The 17,488-nt window shown below is 37.8% G+C and overlaps 1 protein-coding gene across 5 annotated transcripts; it reads right to left on the bottom strand.

Moving 5' to 3' along the window:
* Nucleotides 1–5,569: 5,569 nt before the first annotated feature.
* On the bottom strand, nucleotides 5,570–13,166 carry LOC103994890 (E3 ubiquitin-protein ligase At1g63170). 5 transcript variants are annotated; one of them, XM_009415345.3, is made up of 6 exons: nucleotides 12,931–13,114; nucleotides 11,866–11,991; nucleotides 10,876–11,511; nucleotides 9,349–9,474; nucleotides 8,990–9,272; nucleotides 5,570–5,964 (listed from the first exon to the last, which is right to left on the bottom strand). In XM_009415345.3, the coding sequence occupies exons 3-6, from the start codon at nucleotides 11,478–11,480 to the stop codon at nucleotides 5,731–5,733; spliced, it is 1,248 nt and encodes a 415-aa protein (XP_009413620.1). In that variant the 5' UTR covers nucleotides 11,481–11,511; nucleotides 11,866–11,991; nucleotides 12,931–13,114; the 3' UTR covers nucleotides 5,570–5,730. The 5 variants fall into 5 exon arrangements, with proteins under 5 accessions (XP_009413620.1, XP_018686552.1, XP_009413619.1 ...); XM_018831007.2 differs by lacking the exon at nucleotides 11,866–11,991 and adding an exon at nucleotides 12,822–12,890 and having other exon boundaries at nucleotides 12,962–13,108; XM_009415344.3 differs by lacking the exon at nucleotides 11,866–11,991 and having other exon boundaries at nucleotides 12,931–13,166.
* Nucleotides 13,167–17,488: the final 4,322 nt, after the last annotated feature.

Raw genomic sequence — 17,488 nt, 5'->3', positions numbered from 1 at the left:
GGAGATGGTATATCCCTGAATCTCTACAGATCTGTAGGAGTGAATGAAGGAGGTCAAGCATCCTCCTCTCTAGCGGTAATCCACACAGCATGGCTGCAACGATGCTCCTCAAATCTCCATGTCTGCTATCTGAGGAGGAGAAAGAGAGAGGAGAATATGAGGTGACAGCTTAGAAGCCCCAACCTATGGGCCTTTAGGTTCCTCCTATTTATAGAGGCCCACAATTAACCCTAATGGATCTTACCCTATTGGGTACTGGATCTCTATCTAATTATCCAAGCCTCTTAGATTAAGAAGTCTCTACCTAATAATCTCTTATTAGCTCTTATTGGATTTCATCCATGGGATCCAATAATTCAGGGGCTTATTGGATATCCAATAAGATATTGGCTCCAACGGATATCTCATATTCAAACCTCTACTCGTTGTAACACCTACTATATATGTATGACCCTCTAGGCCCAATATCGAGTTGGCTATGAGTCATACCTATCAGAACTCCTTCTGGCTTAATGAATTATTATATCCATAATAATTCACTTGACTCATCGACTATAGATGTACTAAGCCACTACACCGTAATCCCCAAACGATACAAGGGAAGTCAATCCTTTGGACCTATTTGTCTTCAGTTATTATGTACCTATAGTCCCTCATGTATCTAATATCCTAAGGACCATATATCGGGCATGATGTTGTTAGGCCCATACGGTTTCTCTTCGAATCTCACTCTAATCAGATTCTCCTAGAAAACTCTTTTTCTCTCAATCCAAATGACCTTGGCCAAGGATTTGTTTGAGCAAGAACACACGGGATATCCCTCTCATGATACCGAGAGCGGATTATCCTCTATCGACACTCAATAGCCCTAGTAAGGTTGGCTGCCACTCCCAATAGCCAACTGTACTAGATCTGAAACTTCTAAACCTATAAGTTTGGTATCAAAGAGTGGAGTACTCATATAGGACATCCTTGGTGTCTCAAGTCGAAGTACCAGATATATTACTGGGACTACAGAATCACTATTTGACAATAAGGCCTGATCAACCATCGAGTATTCCGTAAGTGGATCAATCATTGAACTCATTCTCTAATGAGCACTTATATGGTATCCCTAGTGTCCCCATATAATGATTCCCTCTCGAGCAACCTATGATCGAGATTATTTAGGATATATGTTTAAAGGCAAATCGGTCTCATTATCGTGATCTCATCATAATCTGATTCCTATTGTACAAATCCATGGACATCATAATAATATATATATATATATATATATATATATATATATATATATATATATATATATATATATATATATATATATATATGTATATATAATAAACAAAATGATTGCATATCAAGTCATACGTGTCATCACTCACGTGATTAGCTTGTAAGACACCTATAACTAGTGGGTAGTTGGATAAAGATCCAATACCCAATATAACAGAATTTATTAGGGTTAAGTAGATAGGGGACCTATATAAATAGGAGAGAACCAAAGACCTATAGCCCAAAGGCTTATTGGTTGTCACCTCCTATTCTTCTCTCCTCTTCTCCTCCTTAGATAGTAGGTGTGGAGATTTAAGCAGCGACTTGAGAAGCGTCGTTGTAGCTCTATTATATGGATCATCACTAGAGAGGAGGGTGCTTAACCTCCTTCATCCTCTCCTAGAAAATCTACAGGAATTCAGGGATATACGATCTGCATAGGTAAAACACTATCTCACACGTGGTTTTAAGTTTTGTGGATTTTTGCACACCAATTTTTATATGACGACGAACATCTTTCTGAAAAATTTTAGGTTTTTATTTTCTGTTTTTTCACTACGCATGTGATATCACCCTTAGATTTCCCTATAGTGTTGCACCCCTTTTTGTGTCCGAGCAATGAAAATCTATTTGGATATAGGTACTACCAAGTTTACATGATAATTACTACAAGAAAGTTCATTCTTAAAGTTCATTCTTTAATAAAGGTGCTCAACTATGTATCGAAATAGATAAACTAAGTGAATGGGATGCTCAACATGATAATTACCTAGAGAGGAGGGTGCTTAACCTTCTTCATCCTCTCCTAGAAAATCTATAGGAATTCAAGGATATACGATCTCCCTAGGTAAAACACTATCTCATACGTGATTTTAAGTTTTGTGGATTTTTGCACACCAATTTTCATATGACGACGAACATCTTTCTGAAAAATTTTGAGTTTTTATTTTCTGTTTTTTCACTACGCATGTGATATCACCCTTAGATTTCCCTATAGTGTTGCACCCCTTTTTGTGTCCGAGCAATGAAAATCGATACTGTAGACCATGAAAAAGTCCTCTTGTTGCACCCCTTATCTATTTGGATATAGGTACTACCAAGTTTACATGATAATTACTACAAGAAAGTTCATTCTTTGATAAAGATGCTCAACTATGTATCGAAATAGACAAACTAAGTGAATTGGATGCGAGATGCACACACATCCAAGGTCACATGACACTTTGGCCCAGTTTGTGAGATGATATGTCTTTTGCAACACCTCAAAATCGACCAATCAAAAATTGGGGTTGTATATACCATTAGCCATTTTGTTGCGATCATGAGAGAGATCTCTATGGACTTCTTGAAAGAATTATCTATAACAAGAAAGAAATTCAAGCACATCCAATACGAATCATTCAATATATTGAAGCGGATTGGAGACAATTAATGCTAACTCAAGTTGCCTCCGTATAGAGATGTACAAAGTTATGAACATAAAAAACTTGAAGCTATTTGAGCCTTTGATGCTAGACGATAAGTCGAATGAGACACTGCCCTCAATTTATGACTTAGTGACCAATCAAGAGAGAAAACACCATCATTGATAGGGTCACTACCACAAGTTGAGGCATCAAAATTACTTTTTGAGTCAAATGCAAAGGGGTGCCTACCCTAGCCAAGTTGGGAGTCCTAACGTAGTTAGGACTCGACCCGACCCTAGCTAATAAGGTGGGAGTCCTAACCTAATTAAGACTTTACCCTCTAAAGCTACATAACGAACGGTGCGGCAGCCCCTTAATGCATCAAACTAGCAGACAGTAGCAAGATCAGCCTCACAACATCGCCAACCAGGAGATTGGGAGAGTTCCTTTAACTAGCCCTAGCTTTTACAACATCTTCTTCTTCCTCTTCTTCGGCAGCAACCGAACTCTTCTTCTTCAGCGAGCTTTCAACCGATTAGAGCTCTACTTCTAGACGAGAGAGAGGAGAAAAGTGACACAGACGACAAGTTGCTGCCTCCTCAAGCTATGAGTTGCAACAAGAAGATCAAGCTTTTGTCGCTCGAGAAGTTTTTTATTTAGTCCCTTGTTTAAGAAATTATTATTTTAAAACAAAGTAGATTGATTTTTTTTTTTTAGATTTTGTAATTCTATTGTGATCTTTGTATTTCCTTCCTCAAACATAAATCCGCTCGGAGGAAGGACCATAATGGTTGAGTCCTTCTCTCATACAGATCAAACAGTATAGCATTTAACGGGTATATTATCTCATTAAATTAACAGTTATAAGAATGATGCAATATAACGTGGTCTTCTCAATTATATTTGTATTCCAAACTTGTTAAACAAATAAACCCCGAGAATCGTCTTTTGCAAGATAACCTTCTACTCTCAAATTAATTTAGGATAAGTTCTTATTTACCTTATAAACATTTTTCCCAACTAAGTTCTTAATATTCAATCACCTCTCCCTCTTTCAATATAATAGGTTTGAAAAAGGGGATAGATTTGATGAATTTCACTGAGTCAAACAGATGACTAAATTTAATCTCATCACCCTAATTTTTTTTTTTTTTTTATTTGAGGTCCGTGTGTTAGTTATTTTGCTTGTAGGATTTCAATTTCGTGAAACTGCACCTATTTATTTTTTTTTTCTGACTTTTCTAGTGTATTATAATATTCCACCAATTACCATAATTACATGCCGAGGTTTTCTTCATTGTTTGTAATGGTTAAAACTATTCGTTCTCAAGAGCTGATCTATGCAAATCCTGACGCCCTGCTTAATGTAAAGCCCACATACTGTTCTTTTTTCTCTGAACTAGCTGGTTTCGACCTTGTTTAGTAAAGCATGATGATATATTATACATGATACTCGTTTCAGAAGTTCATTTAACCGAACATTCAGTATATATATATATATATATATGTATATATCATGCATATTTTAAATGATACCAATTAGTGATACTTAAATCAAAGATGTTAACCATTAACGCGAATCTTGGCTCCATAAGACAGATGATCCAGGTAACCCTAATCACCATTCAATTTGAATCGGAATCGAACTGAGTTGAAATCGAAACCAAATTAGCTCGGTGGTTCGTTGGTTTCAAACTGAATGAACCAATTAAGAATGATAAAAAATAAATATATGATATATAAAAGGCATGTGATATAGTGGATAAGTGTGTAGTTTTAAACCTAGTAAAGTAGGTTTGAATCTTAATAGCATAAATTTTTATTAAAATTTTATAGTTTTATATTTTTTATATCAAATATTTTACAGTTATACAACTATTTTTAAATTTTAAAAATAAATTATAAATTTTTATATTATTTTAAATTAAAATAATAGAAAAATAATGATTCAAATCGAAGTCAAAACCGATAATTCTATTTCTAATTATAAAACTGATCGATTCGTTTTCGATTCTTGATTTTAGGTAATCGAAATCGATGATTTCGAAATCGGTCTAGAGCCAAGCACCCCCTATATCTTCTCTTCTGTCATCAATGAAAAGCTCTCCACGTTGTCGAGCAGAACGTCTAATTTAGTGCTTGATGGCCGCCACCTCTGTGTCCTTGTCGGTGACATTGTGAGCCCAGGATGCGAGTTCGTGATCGCCAAGGTGGATAGCCCATCATCAAGGAATCAGGTAGGAAGGGGGTTTCAAGGATCGTATTCGAGGTCAAGTTCCTTACCAGGCTGCAACAGCAGAAAAGAGGACAGCTCTGAGACTCATATTGGATGCTTACCATGGCAGAGCTTCCTTTTTGAGTTATTTGCATTAGATCCCTTGCAATAAGATTGCTGTCAAAAACTACAACATGTAAACGACTGGTGGTTAACCATTAAGTTAATAAATACCATTATTTGGTTCGTGCTTACCGACTATCTACACAGCAGTCATTTCATCGACAAGGCAAGTACAGCTGCAGATGCTGCTTTTTTTGCGTCTGGCTGCCTGTCTTCGAGACAAGAAGTACGTAGAAAACATTAACATCACATCGCCCAAGTAACACTGCTTCCTGGATATCCATCTCGATGTTATATCAAATATGAAATTTGGCATTCAAACGGATAGAAACATCAATCTCATGAAGCTGCCGCATTTCCTGAAAATAATGGTGAATAGTACTCGGGTGGACTCTGCAAAAGCAACCAATAATCTCTCTCCCTTTTTCTCATCAGACCTCAGCCTTCTGTATGATGCAACGCCAGCGATCACGAGTTATTCAAACCGTGTCAACTAGCACATGAATTTGTCATACAGGAGCACAAAACTTAATACCAAATGCCAGCAGGATAGAAGCACCAAAGAATACATTGCACGACCAAGGTGGCAGTAACATCCAAGCTCGTAGGACCGTCCTTATGTGTATGTACATTGTAGGAAAAGCAGAATATTCACAAAGAATAGTTTCACTTCAACAGCTCCAAAAGCTCCCATTCAGAAGCTCTGCTGATTTATAGTGCAACTCTGGCAGAATTTATACCACTTCCAAGTCCTCTGAGGCTGCAGTGGCGGCTTATTTTTGCTAAAAGTGAGCTTGAAGTGTCGCCTACCTCTGATTTGCAAAGGGGGCAGAGTGCATTGATCTTAAGCCATTTATCTATGCACTCTTTGTGAAAGAAGTGGGAACAAGGGAGCTCCCGAAGCTCATCATTGTCGACGTACTTTGCCAAGCAAATGCAACAGGCCTGCAAATGCAATACATTAGCATAACAGAATTATAATACAGCCCACTTAATATGCTCAACTGTTTAAAACCAAAGTCATGCACAAGATTACTAACATTCTCCTGAGGACGCAGGTAACTGTAGGTGCATAAACAGCCAAACTATTCTCAGTGACTTCTGCATACCTCCACCATTTTTACTTTCAATAATTAATTTAAACCACTATTTCAAGCTAGTTGGATCAGTGTCCTTTTGGCAGAATGAAGAATGGATGCTGAAGAGAAACATAAAGAAAATATTGGGAGAACAGTGGGGGAAATGCTGAAAAAAGGCAGAAAGCCTGGTGGTCATGATTTCTCTTATATAGATTCCCATTCCTTTCCCCTTCTATTATATCAATCTGAAGCCAACAATGTTTCCAACCTTGAACACTAGGAGAACTGATCAAATACGAACGAACTAGCATCTTATTAATGGATTTGTATCTGAACTCTTTAAAAAAATGCCTTTTGGCTGCTAAAGGAAGAAATCATTCATATCTTCCTGAAAGATGGGGAACTCAAACAAGACTCAGCCATGTCATGACCCAAGCTGACCCGATAGAACAACTATATCAATGACTTCAGACGTAGATCCACATGATAAAAAATGCATTATCCTAAGTGATAGTAGACTCACCTTAGTCACACAAATCGACATAATGATTCTCATATAGGAATAAATTGAAATATTACAATCTCCTTCATTTAAGGTTTGACATCCTTGTTAATGCTCAAACATAGATTAGAATCAAGTGCCAAAGCTGGATTTGGAATCAAGCCTTAGTACACAAGTGAAGTCCAACACTTTATTGGCTCCATATTGTGATGTGTCTCTCACCCCATCCACAGGCAGTACTTTCATAGTGGATCTTTGCACCATACCCAATACTAGGCCCACTCTTATACCATTTTGTTTAATAGGTCTAGAACAAATGGCCCGTAATGCTTACACAGAAGCTGATGATAGTAGGCCTACTCTACCTCAATATCCTTTAAATCTGACATGGGACTAAACTTGGGTATTACAAGATCAACTACCTAAAACTAATAACTTCCATAATCAACTCATTTCCACTGCTCATGATGAAATGATTATATCCTTCAACATTCAGTTTTAATCAAGATCAAGAGCACAAGAATTCAGTATGCTTTCACCTCATCACTATGTTCAAATTGAACCATCGACCATATTTCAAGATTGCCTTTGCAACTCGTTCTTGCTTGTCATTGTAAATGGTGAGCTAAATTGTTGATCATTTTGGTACAAAATGATGCCATAGATGCAATACTTTGATTTCCTTTTGAGTAGTTATGTCAATTGTTGCTTGTCTTCGAGTGGTAGATTGATATAATTTTCTTCACATAAAGGATCATTTTGTTGCCATCTTAGTTGTTAGAGCATTCTTTATTTTCTACCTGATCAGAATGTTCATCCGAATGCACAAGAGGAAACATAAGAGCCAAAACTGATAGGTCAAAGTTTCGTAGCACTCGATCCTTCTATTTTCTAAGACAATAAATCCCACCAAGAATCATCTTTTTGAAAGAGTTCAAGGAGTAAATTGCTATGGGCATTGATCCACTAATCTAGATACTTAGCCTCTGTATGTGACATCAAACTCTTGTTTTACAAGAGAACATAACTCCTAAACAAGATCTGTATCCACATGAAATATGTACAGAAACATGTGATGATGACTCTGATACCAAGTTTTATGCGGGCACAAGAAAACCCACATATGACCAGTGGTTCAGTACATAAAGCAAATGGCTAGTTTTGCAGAGTTTGCAACACTTAGAAGAATTAATAAGAGACTAAAGACGGATAAACAGAAGAGAGAAAATTAGAAGAAAAAATTGACAAAGCAAAGAATGTTCAACAAGCAAGTGGATTTCTTTTCATTAATATCACATGCACATAGCTCTTTTGTTCAACCACCCTTCCCTTTTATATTAGGTAAGCTATGAGCTTGTCCAGATCATCTAAGTCTCATAAATATTAAAAAAATAAATTTAAACAAGAACCAAAATGATCCCTTACCTATTGAACTCCTACCAAAGTCAAAATAGGTTCACCATCACCTTTTAGGACTGGAAAGATAAAAGGATGGTAGTCTTCCAAATTTCTCCTGAAGCCTAGGAAAATAATCATCGACCCAACACAAATTAAATTGATCTTAGACCTGACAAAACCCTAATTAACTTCATGTCAAAGCACACACAACAGTGAAGTAGATAAAAGGTATCATCATGATATTCTCCAATATTAGCAGTACTGCCAGTATGGAGTACCAGATCGATATAACCTCATTGCTGCATAAGAAGTTGTTTCCACCAGAATAAAAATAATATTCTACCAGATGCTAATTTATGGTGATAATTGATAGTCATGAGTCTATATTAAGTTGTCTGTCAAAGGTCATCATACATCTTATTCTCTATATGATACACATGAAACAGTATGGCAAAATTACTCTTTCGACCGGAGCTGAAAGCTATAGCAGGACTTGGTATTACTGATTAACTTTGATGGTATCTACTGAAGATTCATATGTAATTCATGTCAAAATCAGATAAAACTCTAAGAAATTCCATCTTCTATTTAGTTGTGCATGAATCAAAGATATAACCCAACAAGAGAAGATAGTCTTCAAACAAGCCTTCAAAAAATATTATAACTATTATCCCTTCTTTATTCCACAAAATAATTTTGAATAATGAAAGGAAAGTTTTTTGCTTGCCATCAGAAAAATTTATAACTATATATCTGGCTATAATTGACCTTCCTTAACTAAATAGGTGGGTGGAAATATCAAACACTTGGTGCCAGGCTTCTCAGAAGAACATGTAAGAGGAGATACCATATCACATTGTCTTACTAGCAAAACTTGCATTCAATATAAACATCACAAGCAATCACTTTAAAATGCTACAAGCCAGCAGTGATCATCCTAATGTCAATGAAGTGCAAATTGATGAGGCAATTGATGAGGAAATGGACTCACAGAATCTTCTGCAGAAATTATTCGTTCCTCAGATCCAGAACTCAAAATCCCAAACGTGAAAAGGTATTCTTGATTGTTACCAATATCTGCTCTTCTCTTTGACCTGAACTTGTAGGTTGGAAGTGAATTAACCACTTCAGAGTTGGCCCCTCTTGTTGGGCGCAAATCCTCTCTGATGCCCAAGACAGAGATTATACAAGGAAAACAGCAGCAGACAGTTGCGAACCGGATAAATGGGATAGCGTAACCAATACAGCTTAATGCAAGGAACACTATACATAACCTTGATACAAACAAACTAATTCAGATGGATTAAGATGAACAAAGTGGAAAAACACAAAGTAATCATACATATATACCTGTACAAATTGGGAGCACTGTATTCAGAGGAGTGCTCACTAAAGATCCATACATTGCCAACAACAAACCACACCGCAAAGAAGCAATCCAAAGCCATCTTGAAATGGTCAACAAATCCATTAAACCTGTCAAAGTAAATAACCTCTTGAAACAAGAGTTGCATAGAAAATCAGATAATATATGGTCCAGAATTTCCAACATTATCTAATATTTCATTGGAAGTTGTCAAATCCTGTAAACTTCAGTTATTGTTTAAGTCAAGTGCTATAAGAAGTGTAATACCATAAGTAGTTACCTTGACGCAATATTTTTGTAGAACCTAAATATATTAAACATGTAACTATTTTAACGAAGATCAGCTTAATAAAAGCTCGTGAAGAGTAACAAAATTCAAAGCCATGCAGGCATATGTTCCAGACAAGAATAACAGTATTTTCCAGACAAGATCTTTGTTGTTTGTAGTAGTTTTTCCTTGGGAAATGGCAATAACACATCAAAAAATGATCCAGGTACTGCAGCATCCAAAAGTCAGATCATCTTGATATTTCAAATTGATGTCAAAATCATTAGTACCATCTCAAAGCATACTCTTTATTTTAAGAAAATCCTTATGCCTATATGAATTAATTAAAAATATACAATTAAGAAAAGGAACAGATCAAAAAGTACACATAATAAAGTTAGTGCAGAATAATAATCCAAGGATCCCAACTATAGGAGGTCAACTACATGGAAGTTAAACCAAGGGTGATTAGATCCCTTTTAAATGCTTCTAACGAAAAGGTACTCCTTGCACCAGAACAGAAACTAATTCATTAGTAGATCTGTTGTATACATATTCAGATAGCCACAGATGGACCTTTTGTTTTTATCTTTATTTAGAATTACCACTAATTGTATACAAATGTAAATATTCATTATCCATCTTTTCTAGCAATCTCATACATCTCTAACAACATCATCTCAGCAATATTAATTCTAGATGGGAATTTTTATTTAACATTCTAATTCTAGATTGCCATTTAATCTAAGTTACATGTAGTAATCACACAACATCTGAAATGCCCCTCCCCTCTTTAACCATTTCCTATTCCTTTTATCTAAAAGATCCAACATAGGAAAAACTTATTACTCTTGAAAACTGTGTGTCCATTTATTTTGATGATATTTGTTATCTTTCCTTGGTGATACAATGGTTATACATCATGCAGTTCATTTTATGAGCTTAGTTGTGCATAAATTGTGCATAAAAACCCTAGTCTCTAAAGGTCCACATAACTTGTGCATAAAATCCCTACTCTCTAAAGGTCCACATAACTTGTGCATAAATTCATCCAAACCTATGCAGGTGGTATTCTGTAGTAAGGCAATCCATGTTCTCAAAAAATGTGAACTATTTATAGATATAACTGATGCTTCTTTTTTTTTCAATAAACATACCATACATGAGTAATTCATTAAGCTGGGTTAAGCCAAAGCGATCATGCCCATAATAAGTCTGTTCACTACTGCACAGCAAAGTGTACCTTGGACCAACAATCATTGAGTTCTGTCTATATTGTAAGATGGAAGCAAAGCTAGATCTTTCTTCTTCCAAAGCTTGAGGTGACATGGTGATGTATGATATAGATTCGGGAAGGCTGACTTGAGATGGGCCCAGGTGAAAATGTTCCACTTCATGCTGAGAGAAGTGATTATTACGATGAATAAAACGCCAATAAAGATGAGGGAGAGTAGCACCACATCCAATAACATAACCAATCACCCAGGCAAATAATGGAGATTGTGGGTGTTCATGTCTTGATGAAGATAGAATAGTTACAGCTGCTATGATTTGAACCACATTGAGAAGAAGCTCCAATGAAATCCAAAAACCAGAATTTAGAGAGCTTCTATGAGAAGGACGGACAGAACTACCACCTCCTCTTATTAAAGAAGCATTTCTAGAGTTAGAAGCAGGCATTGACATTGAAGATTGAAATGTAGGAGCTCGTATCCTTGTTGAAGGCCTATTGTCATAATGCAGACCATCTGAGTCATCATGTTCATCATCCTGAGATGATGATGAGGAAGCAACGTTACCCCATGACATATGTATGACATGACCATCATTCTTGACCTCTTGCTCCATATGCAGATTATTTTTATCAGTTTGACTTCACCTTCATTTCGAGAAAAAGAAAGATATCAATTTCCACCAGCAAAAGTTACTGAAAATACTAGCAGCATTATAACACTTCACAAATCCTTGCTTGATATGGCTAAAGAATTAATTATGGGCAGTTAAAAACAAATGGCTAAACCCCACTTTGGGGAAAAGAAGAGTTGACTTCAAGCACTAGGAAAAAATCCTCAGTGCTTGTATTAACAACTATTGAGAATCAATGGCATGCTCCTTAACATTTTGTGGCCCTAAAGGGGCATTTAGAAGAGAAAAGCATGTCCCATTTTGATCATTGTGCTAGTTTCCTTCGCCGACCTTCCTACTACATGAAATCAATTGTTGATCAATTTACCTTTCATTTTGAAGTATTGAACACACCTACAAATTTGAGTTTTATGTTACTTCTAGTGCTCCCAAAAACGATAGAACCAGAAGCATCTCATCAGATTGAATTTCGTGACAGTTTCTCAGTCCTAATCTGTAAAACAAAATGCTTTATCAATTCATTGTAGAATATTAACCCTTTTATATTTTCATGGAGTTTTAACTAAAAAATTCACAGCATAACCATTTGATATATTCATATCTGAGAATCAACAAATTCCGTTTACAAAATTTCAGGTCTTTTTTTCAATTTCAATCATTCGCTAATTTCCGAAGGTGCAAATTCCATTTTTTATGGGCCTAGAGATTCTTTCACAAAACAACACATCTGACTCTAATTATCAATCTTATAAAAGTCGCACTAGTTGGATAAGGCACGAGTACTCATTGTGTCGATGTTGTCATACAAAGATGAGATAGTAAGAGCTCAAAACCATTAAATTGGGAGATAGTAATAAACAGGTGGTTCTACTGCTTTGACAAGTAGCACATAACCTTCAAGAAGTCTGACAAAATTACAAGCTGATATAAAGAATAGAAAGGGGTGTCGAAAAGCCAAATACTGAAGGTTCAAAAGACCAAGCAGCAAAAAATGCTTGGCACGACAATTCTTCGTGCTCATGGGGCAAGCAATGGAGTCCACACAAGCAGAGACGGAGAGAATAAAACGCACGAACAGAATTAGGGCCAGAGGAACAGCAAACTCAAGTTACACGCAAAAAAGGAGTCTATTAGTCAAATGGATTCCCTAGTCCAAGCAAACATTCAGAGGTCATCGGCATCAGCTTCCTGGCCTCGCCCTATGGTTTCCATCAATCCAGAAACCCTAGTGCACACCAAGGAGGCTAGCCAGTCGATTCACTGCGATTATATCCAAAAGAAATCCGATCGGGATTCGTCAGTATACAGACATCGAAACTCCACCTTGATTGGCGTATCTGGAAGACCACAAAGCTCATACCCACCGCAGGAGGAAGGTTTATTTTGTTACACCTAGAATGAACTGATTATTAAGCATGAGGGAGAAACTAACCAAAGAAGGAGCTTATCATCACTACCACCACCTGAAAGAAGACTAAGATGGATCCTCTGCCATTAGCGAAGAATCTGGGTAGAATCTAGACGAATTCTTCTTCGCCGGTTTCTTCCTTTCGCTGCCGACACAGGTCAGATCTGAGTCACGTGACGATCCTATTAGGACGACGTGAAGGTCGCTCAGCTGTCTATAACGAGTGCGGGTCCATTCATGCTCTCCAACTCGTCTTTACAGTGCCTCGGCGTTCATTGTTTCCGAGTGGAGAATGCAGCTGCACTCGATTCACGCGATACAGCAAATCACCCACCCTAAGGGGTGTATGGGTCCCTCAACCGCTGTCGGCTACGACATTATGTAATATATATAAATATCTACAGGATAATTGTTATCTTATTATATTATATATTTCACATACCATTATAAGTATTTCGATAAATTTTGAGGGATTATTATTATTCGTATTTTTTTATTATTTAACATCCTATTTTAAATTTTTTTTATTTCTAAATTATTTTTTTATAAATGAATAGAAATATCCTCCTCACCTTCATTTTCTTTTTTCTACCTCTTCTTCCTCCTCCGAAGGAATATGTTGAGGGGACACAAATAAGATAACATCAACAGTAAGTGATAGCGAGCAAAGCTTTGTTGGAAGAAAAAAAGATAAAATTAGTAATCCTAGGATTGTAAATAATAAAATAATATTTTATTATTTTTTAAGGGATTATCAATAGTAAGAGATTGTCAATAGGAAAAAAATTATGAATAATAAGCTTCTATTGAAATATAAATTTAATTGGATGATTTTCTAAAACAACTCTTTGATATTATCTTTTTCATGTAAAGGATTGTAAAAAAAAATACTTGGTAGAATGATAGAATTTCATTATCTATGGTATTTATAAGTCCTTGTTGTGAATAAATCTAAATAATATATTTCCTGATTTTACAAGATGCATTTTACTATGTCAATATTTTGTTTACATCATATAAGGTATATTTACATCGTATAAAATCCCATCATATAATCCTTTACATGAAAATCTTTATGAATCATTTATTCAATTTATCTTGACAATTATATTATCATTTTCAACACTCCACCTCAAGTTGGCACATGAATATCCAACATGCTCAACTTGTAAATTAGGGATGATCTCAATATTATTCAACCCTATTTGGTCAAATACAACCCAAGCTAAAGAAACAATAGCTCTCTCATCTCAATTTAGGTCATAATAGGATTCAGATTATGATATCTCTCAATTAGGATCTTAACGGTACTAACCCTCTCAATTAGGATCTTAGTGCAGTGAAAAAAATACGTATGTTTGAAAATCTTCATACGATAAAAATTCGATTCCGACGAAAATCGTTTCGTAAAAATATTAACTTAAAAGAGTATGAGAGCGTAGTGAAAGCAATAAGAAGGTAAAGTAGTTTACAGTAAAGGTAAATTGCTCAAAACGAAATACAAACCAATTTATAATGGTTCGGTCGTTGTAACCTACATCCACTCCACTGATTCCTCTTCCGTCGAGGCCATCGACATCCACTAACGATCTTCCTTCAATGGCGAAGATCAACCACCATTATAACTCAATTCTCCTTTGACAGGTTCAGGAGATAACCTTTATAACCCCCTTTACTCCTCTCTTAAACAAGACTAACACTTAAGTTTTGAGAGTAGTTCACATAAAATTACAATAGCGTTTTCTTTTTTTTTAGCTCTTAGTTGTATGTATGTTAACCAATGATGAGAGGGGTATTTATAGGCCTTAAGTCGATTCAAACTTAGAGTCTAAAAGTGTCTCACCCCGGGTCCTAGCGGTACCACCGCCTTGTCACGAACGGTCGTCGCGCACCCGCAACAACTCCATTCAACGAACCATTTGTCGCTCTAATCTACGTGTACAACTGCTTGGCAGCATATTTTAGCTTGGTTTTAAGTTCTTTTGCTTGTAAAAATGTAAGTTCGAATAAGTTTCAACGCTACAGTGCGTCAGCTCACCGAACCGAGAAAAATAGCCCCAAAACAGCTATGTTTTCGCATGCCACGGGCTGATTTCTGCAGCCCGCTGCTGCACGCGAAACATTAGCCATCTCAACACCCTAGAACCCCCCAGGTGGCAAAGGGTTGGATAGGGCTTCGGTATAGTGTCAAGCGTTGAACAATCTTTCGCAAGTTCGCACGTTACCTTGATGGTAACTTGTTGTCGCGCCCGGCACCCAGTGAGCAGCTGTTTATGGACTTGCAGCTGTTCGTTCAACCTTCTAAAGTTCTTGTTTTCCCCCTCTCCCTCTTTTCTCTTATGCACGCAAGGTGCTCACTGAATTAGTTGTAAAGCTTCCCCTTTTCTCGAGACGTCGGGACTTGTCCATCGCTCGTTCTTCAAACTAATCAACTTTCTCTTTTTACAGGTCCTTCGGGACCTGCGAGAGGTTGCAAGTGGGTCGATCTTTGTGGATGTAAATTGCAAGAGTGAAGCATGAATTAGGCAATGCAAGCTAAGTTCATGTCTTTGCCACAAGGGTGCCTCGTGACTTAGGCAATGGAAGCTAAGTTTGTGTCTTTGCTGCAAAGGTGCCTTCCGCCTTAGGCAATTCCAGCTAAGGCCGTGACATTGTGGTATCAGAGTGGGCAAGCATTTCAAGTGAGTAGCGAAGGAACTTTACAACTTCGCCACGGCAAAGCATCATGGTGAATCAAGCAATACAGGGCAAGCCGGACCCTTGTCCCAAGCAGCCGTAGGTGGGCTGCAAGTGCACACTCGCTCTCATACTGTTGGAGTCACTCATGAGGAGTGCGGTAGCAAACATGATGATCGAGAAGTTGGCTACTCTCCATGAGCGGAGGAGGTTCAATCTAGAGCACCGATTGGGAAAAAGAGTCATAAGGAGAGACTCACAATGGCGGAAACCCGCTTGGATGTTCTTGAAGCGAGCTTGGAGGAACTCTACCATGGCCAACGAAGGCTTGTTGGGGTAGAGAGCTCACAAGAAGAAGTGGAGTCCTGGATCGACAAGGTCGAGGCCTGTTGGGAAATCTTGGGGGCGACATCATATGCGCAGCGGAAGAACAAGAAAACAAAATCCCCGATTCCCAAAGAGATGTTCGTCGTCGTGCGAAGATTAGTGCGCAAAATCCGCGAAACTTAAAACTACGTATAGAGTAGATTATATTACCTAGGGAGATCGTATATCCCTGTTTCCTTGCAGATCCTTAGGAGAGGGTGAAGGAGGTCAAGCGTCCTCCTCTCTAGCGGTGATCCACATAGCAGGGTTGCAACGACGCTCCTCAAAACTCCAGGCCTGCTTTGAGGTGGAGAGGGAGAGGAGAATAGGAAAGGCAAGCAAAGACTCTAGCCTATGAGGCTCTGAATCCCTCCTATTTATAGAGGTCCCCTATCAAAACCTAATGGGTCCTCCCCTAGTGGGTATTGGATCTGCATCCAATAAGACAAGGGCTCCGTCGGATATCTCATATCCGAACCTCTACTCATCGCAATGCCTACCATATGTGTGTGACCTTCTAGGCCCAATATCGAGCTAGCCATGAGTCATACCCGTCAGAACTCCTTCTAACTCAGTGAATTATTATCTCTATAATAATTCACTTGACTCATCGACTACAGACGTACTAGGCCACTACGCCGTAGTCCCCAGACGATACAGGGGAATCCAATCCATTGGACCTGTCTGTCCTCAGTTACCGTGTATCTATAGTCCCTCATCCATCTAATATCCCAGAGACTGTATATCGAGCATGGTGTTGTCAGACCCATACGGTTTCTACTCGAGTCTCGCTCTAATCGGATTCTCCCGGAGAACTCTTTCTCTCTCAACCTGAATGACCCTGGCTAGGGATTTGTCTGAGCAAGAACACATGGGATATTCCTCTCATGATGCCGAGAGTGGATGATCCTCTATCGACACTCAATAGCCCTCGTAAGATCGACTACCACTCCCATTGACCAGTTGTACTAGATCTGGGACAGCCAAACCTATAAGTCTGGTATCAAAGAGTGGAGCACTCATACAGGACATCCTTGGTGTCTCAAGTCTAAGGACCAGATACACCACTAGGACTACGGAATCGTTGTAAGGTATCATCAACCATCCAGCATTCCGTAAGCGGATCAATTAGTGAACTCATTCTCTAATGAGCACCTGTACTGTATCCCTAGTGTCCCTACACGAGCAGCTATGAGACCAACTACATTCATCATATGAACGGGTATACAGCACACCAGTCTGTCCGGTTATCACGATGTCCCTCTCGAGTAACCTATGACCGGGATTATTTAGGATATGTGTTTAAAGGTGAATCGATCTCATTATCGTGATCTCATCACGATCCGATTCCCATTGCACAAATCCAAGGACATCACAATATATATATATGCATTTATGCAATAGTTATATGCATTTATGCAATAGTGATATATGCCAAAATATAATAAGCAAAAAGATTTGGTATCAAGTCACACGTGCCATTACTCACGCGATTGGCTTGCTGGGCACCTATAACTAGCAAGGCCCTAGTCGACCGACT

The sequence above is a fragment of the Musa acuminata genome, chromosome BXJ3-8 (genome assembly GCF_036884655.1).
Source record: "Musa acuminata AAA Group cultivar baxijiao chromosome BXJ3-8, Cavendish_Baxijiao_AAA, whole genome shotgun sequence".
Taxonomy (NCBI): domain Eukaryota; kingdom Viridiplantae; phylum Streptophyta; class Magnoliopsida; order Zingiberales; family Musaceae; genus Musa; species Musa acuminata.
Note: the sequence above shows the minus strand (reverse complement) of the source record. Positions and strands in the feature narration are given on the sequence as shown.

Excerpts from the sequence above, each read along its gene's own strand:
- LOC103994890 (XM_009415344.3), bottom strand. The coding sequence starts at position 11,480 with ATGGAGCAAGAGGTCAAGAATGATGGTCATGTCATACATATGTCATGG. Across the intron at positions 9,273-9,348 it reads AGTGCTCCCAATTTGTACAG|GTTATGTATAGTGTTCCTTG; the intron begins GTATATATGTAT and ends GTTTGTATCAAG. Across the intron at positions 5,965-8,989 it reads TAATTTCTGCAGAAGATTCT|GCCTGTTGCATTTGCTTGGC; the intron begins GTGAGTCCATTT and ends TTGCATTTGCAG.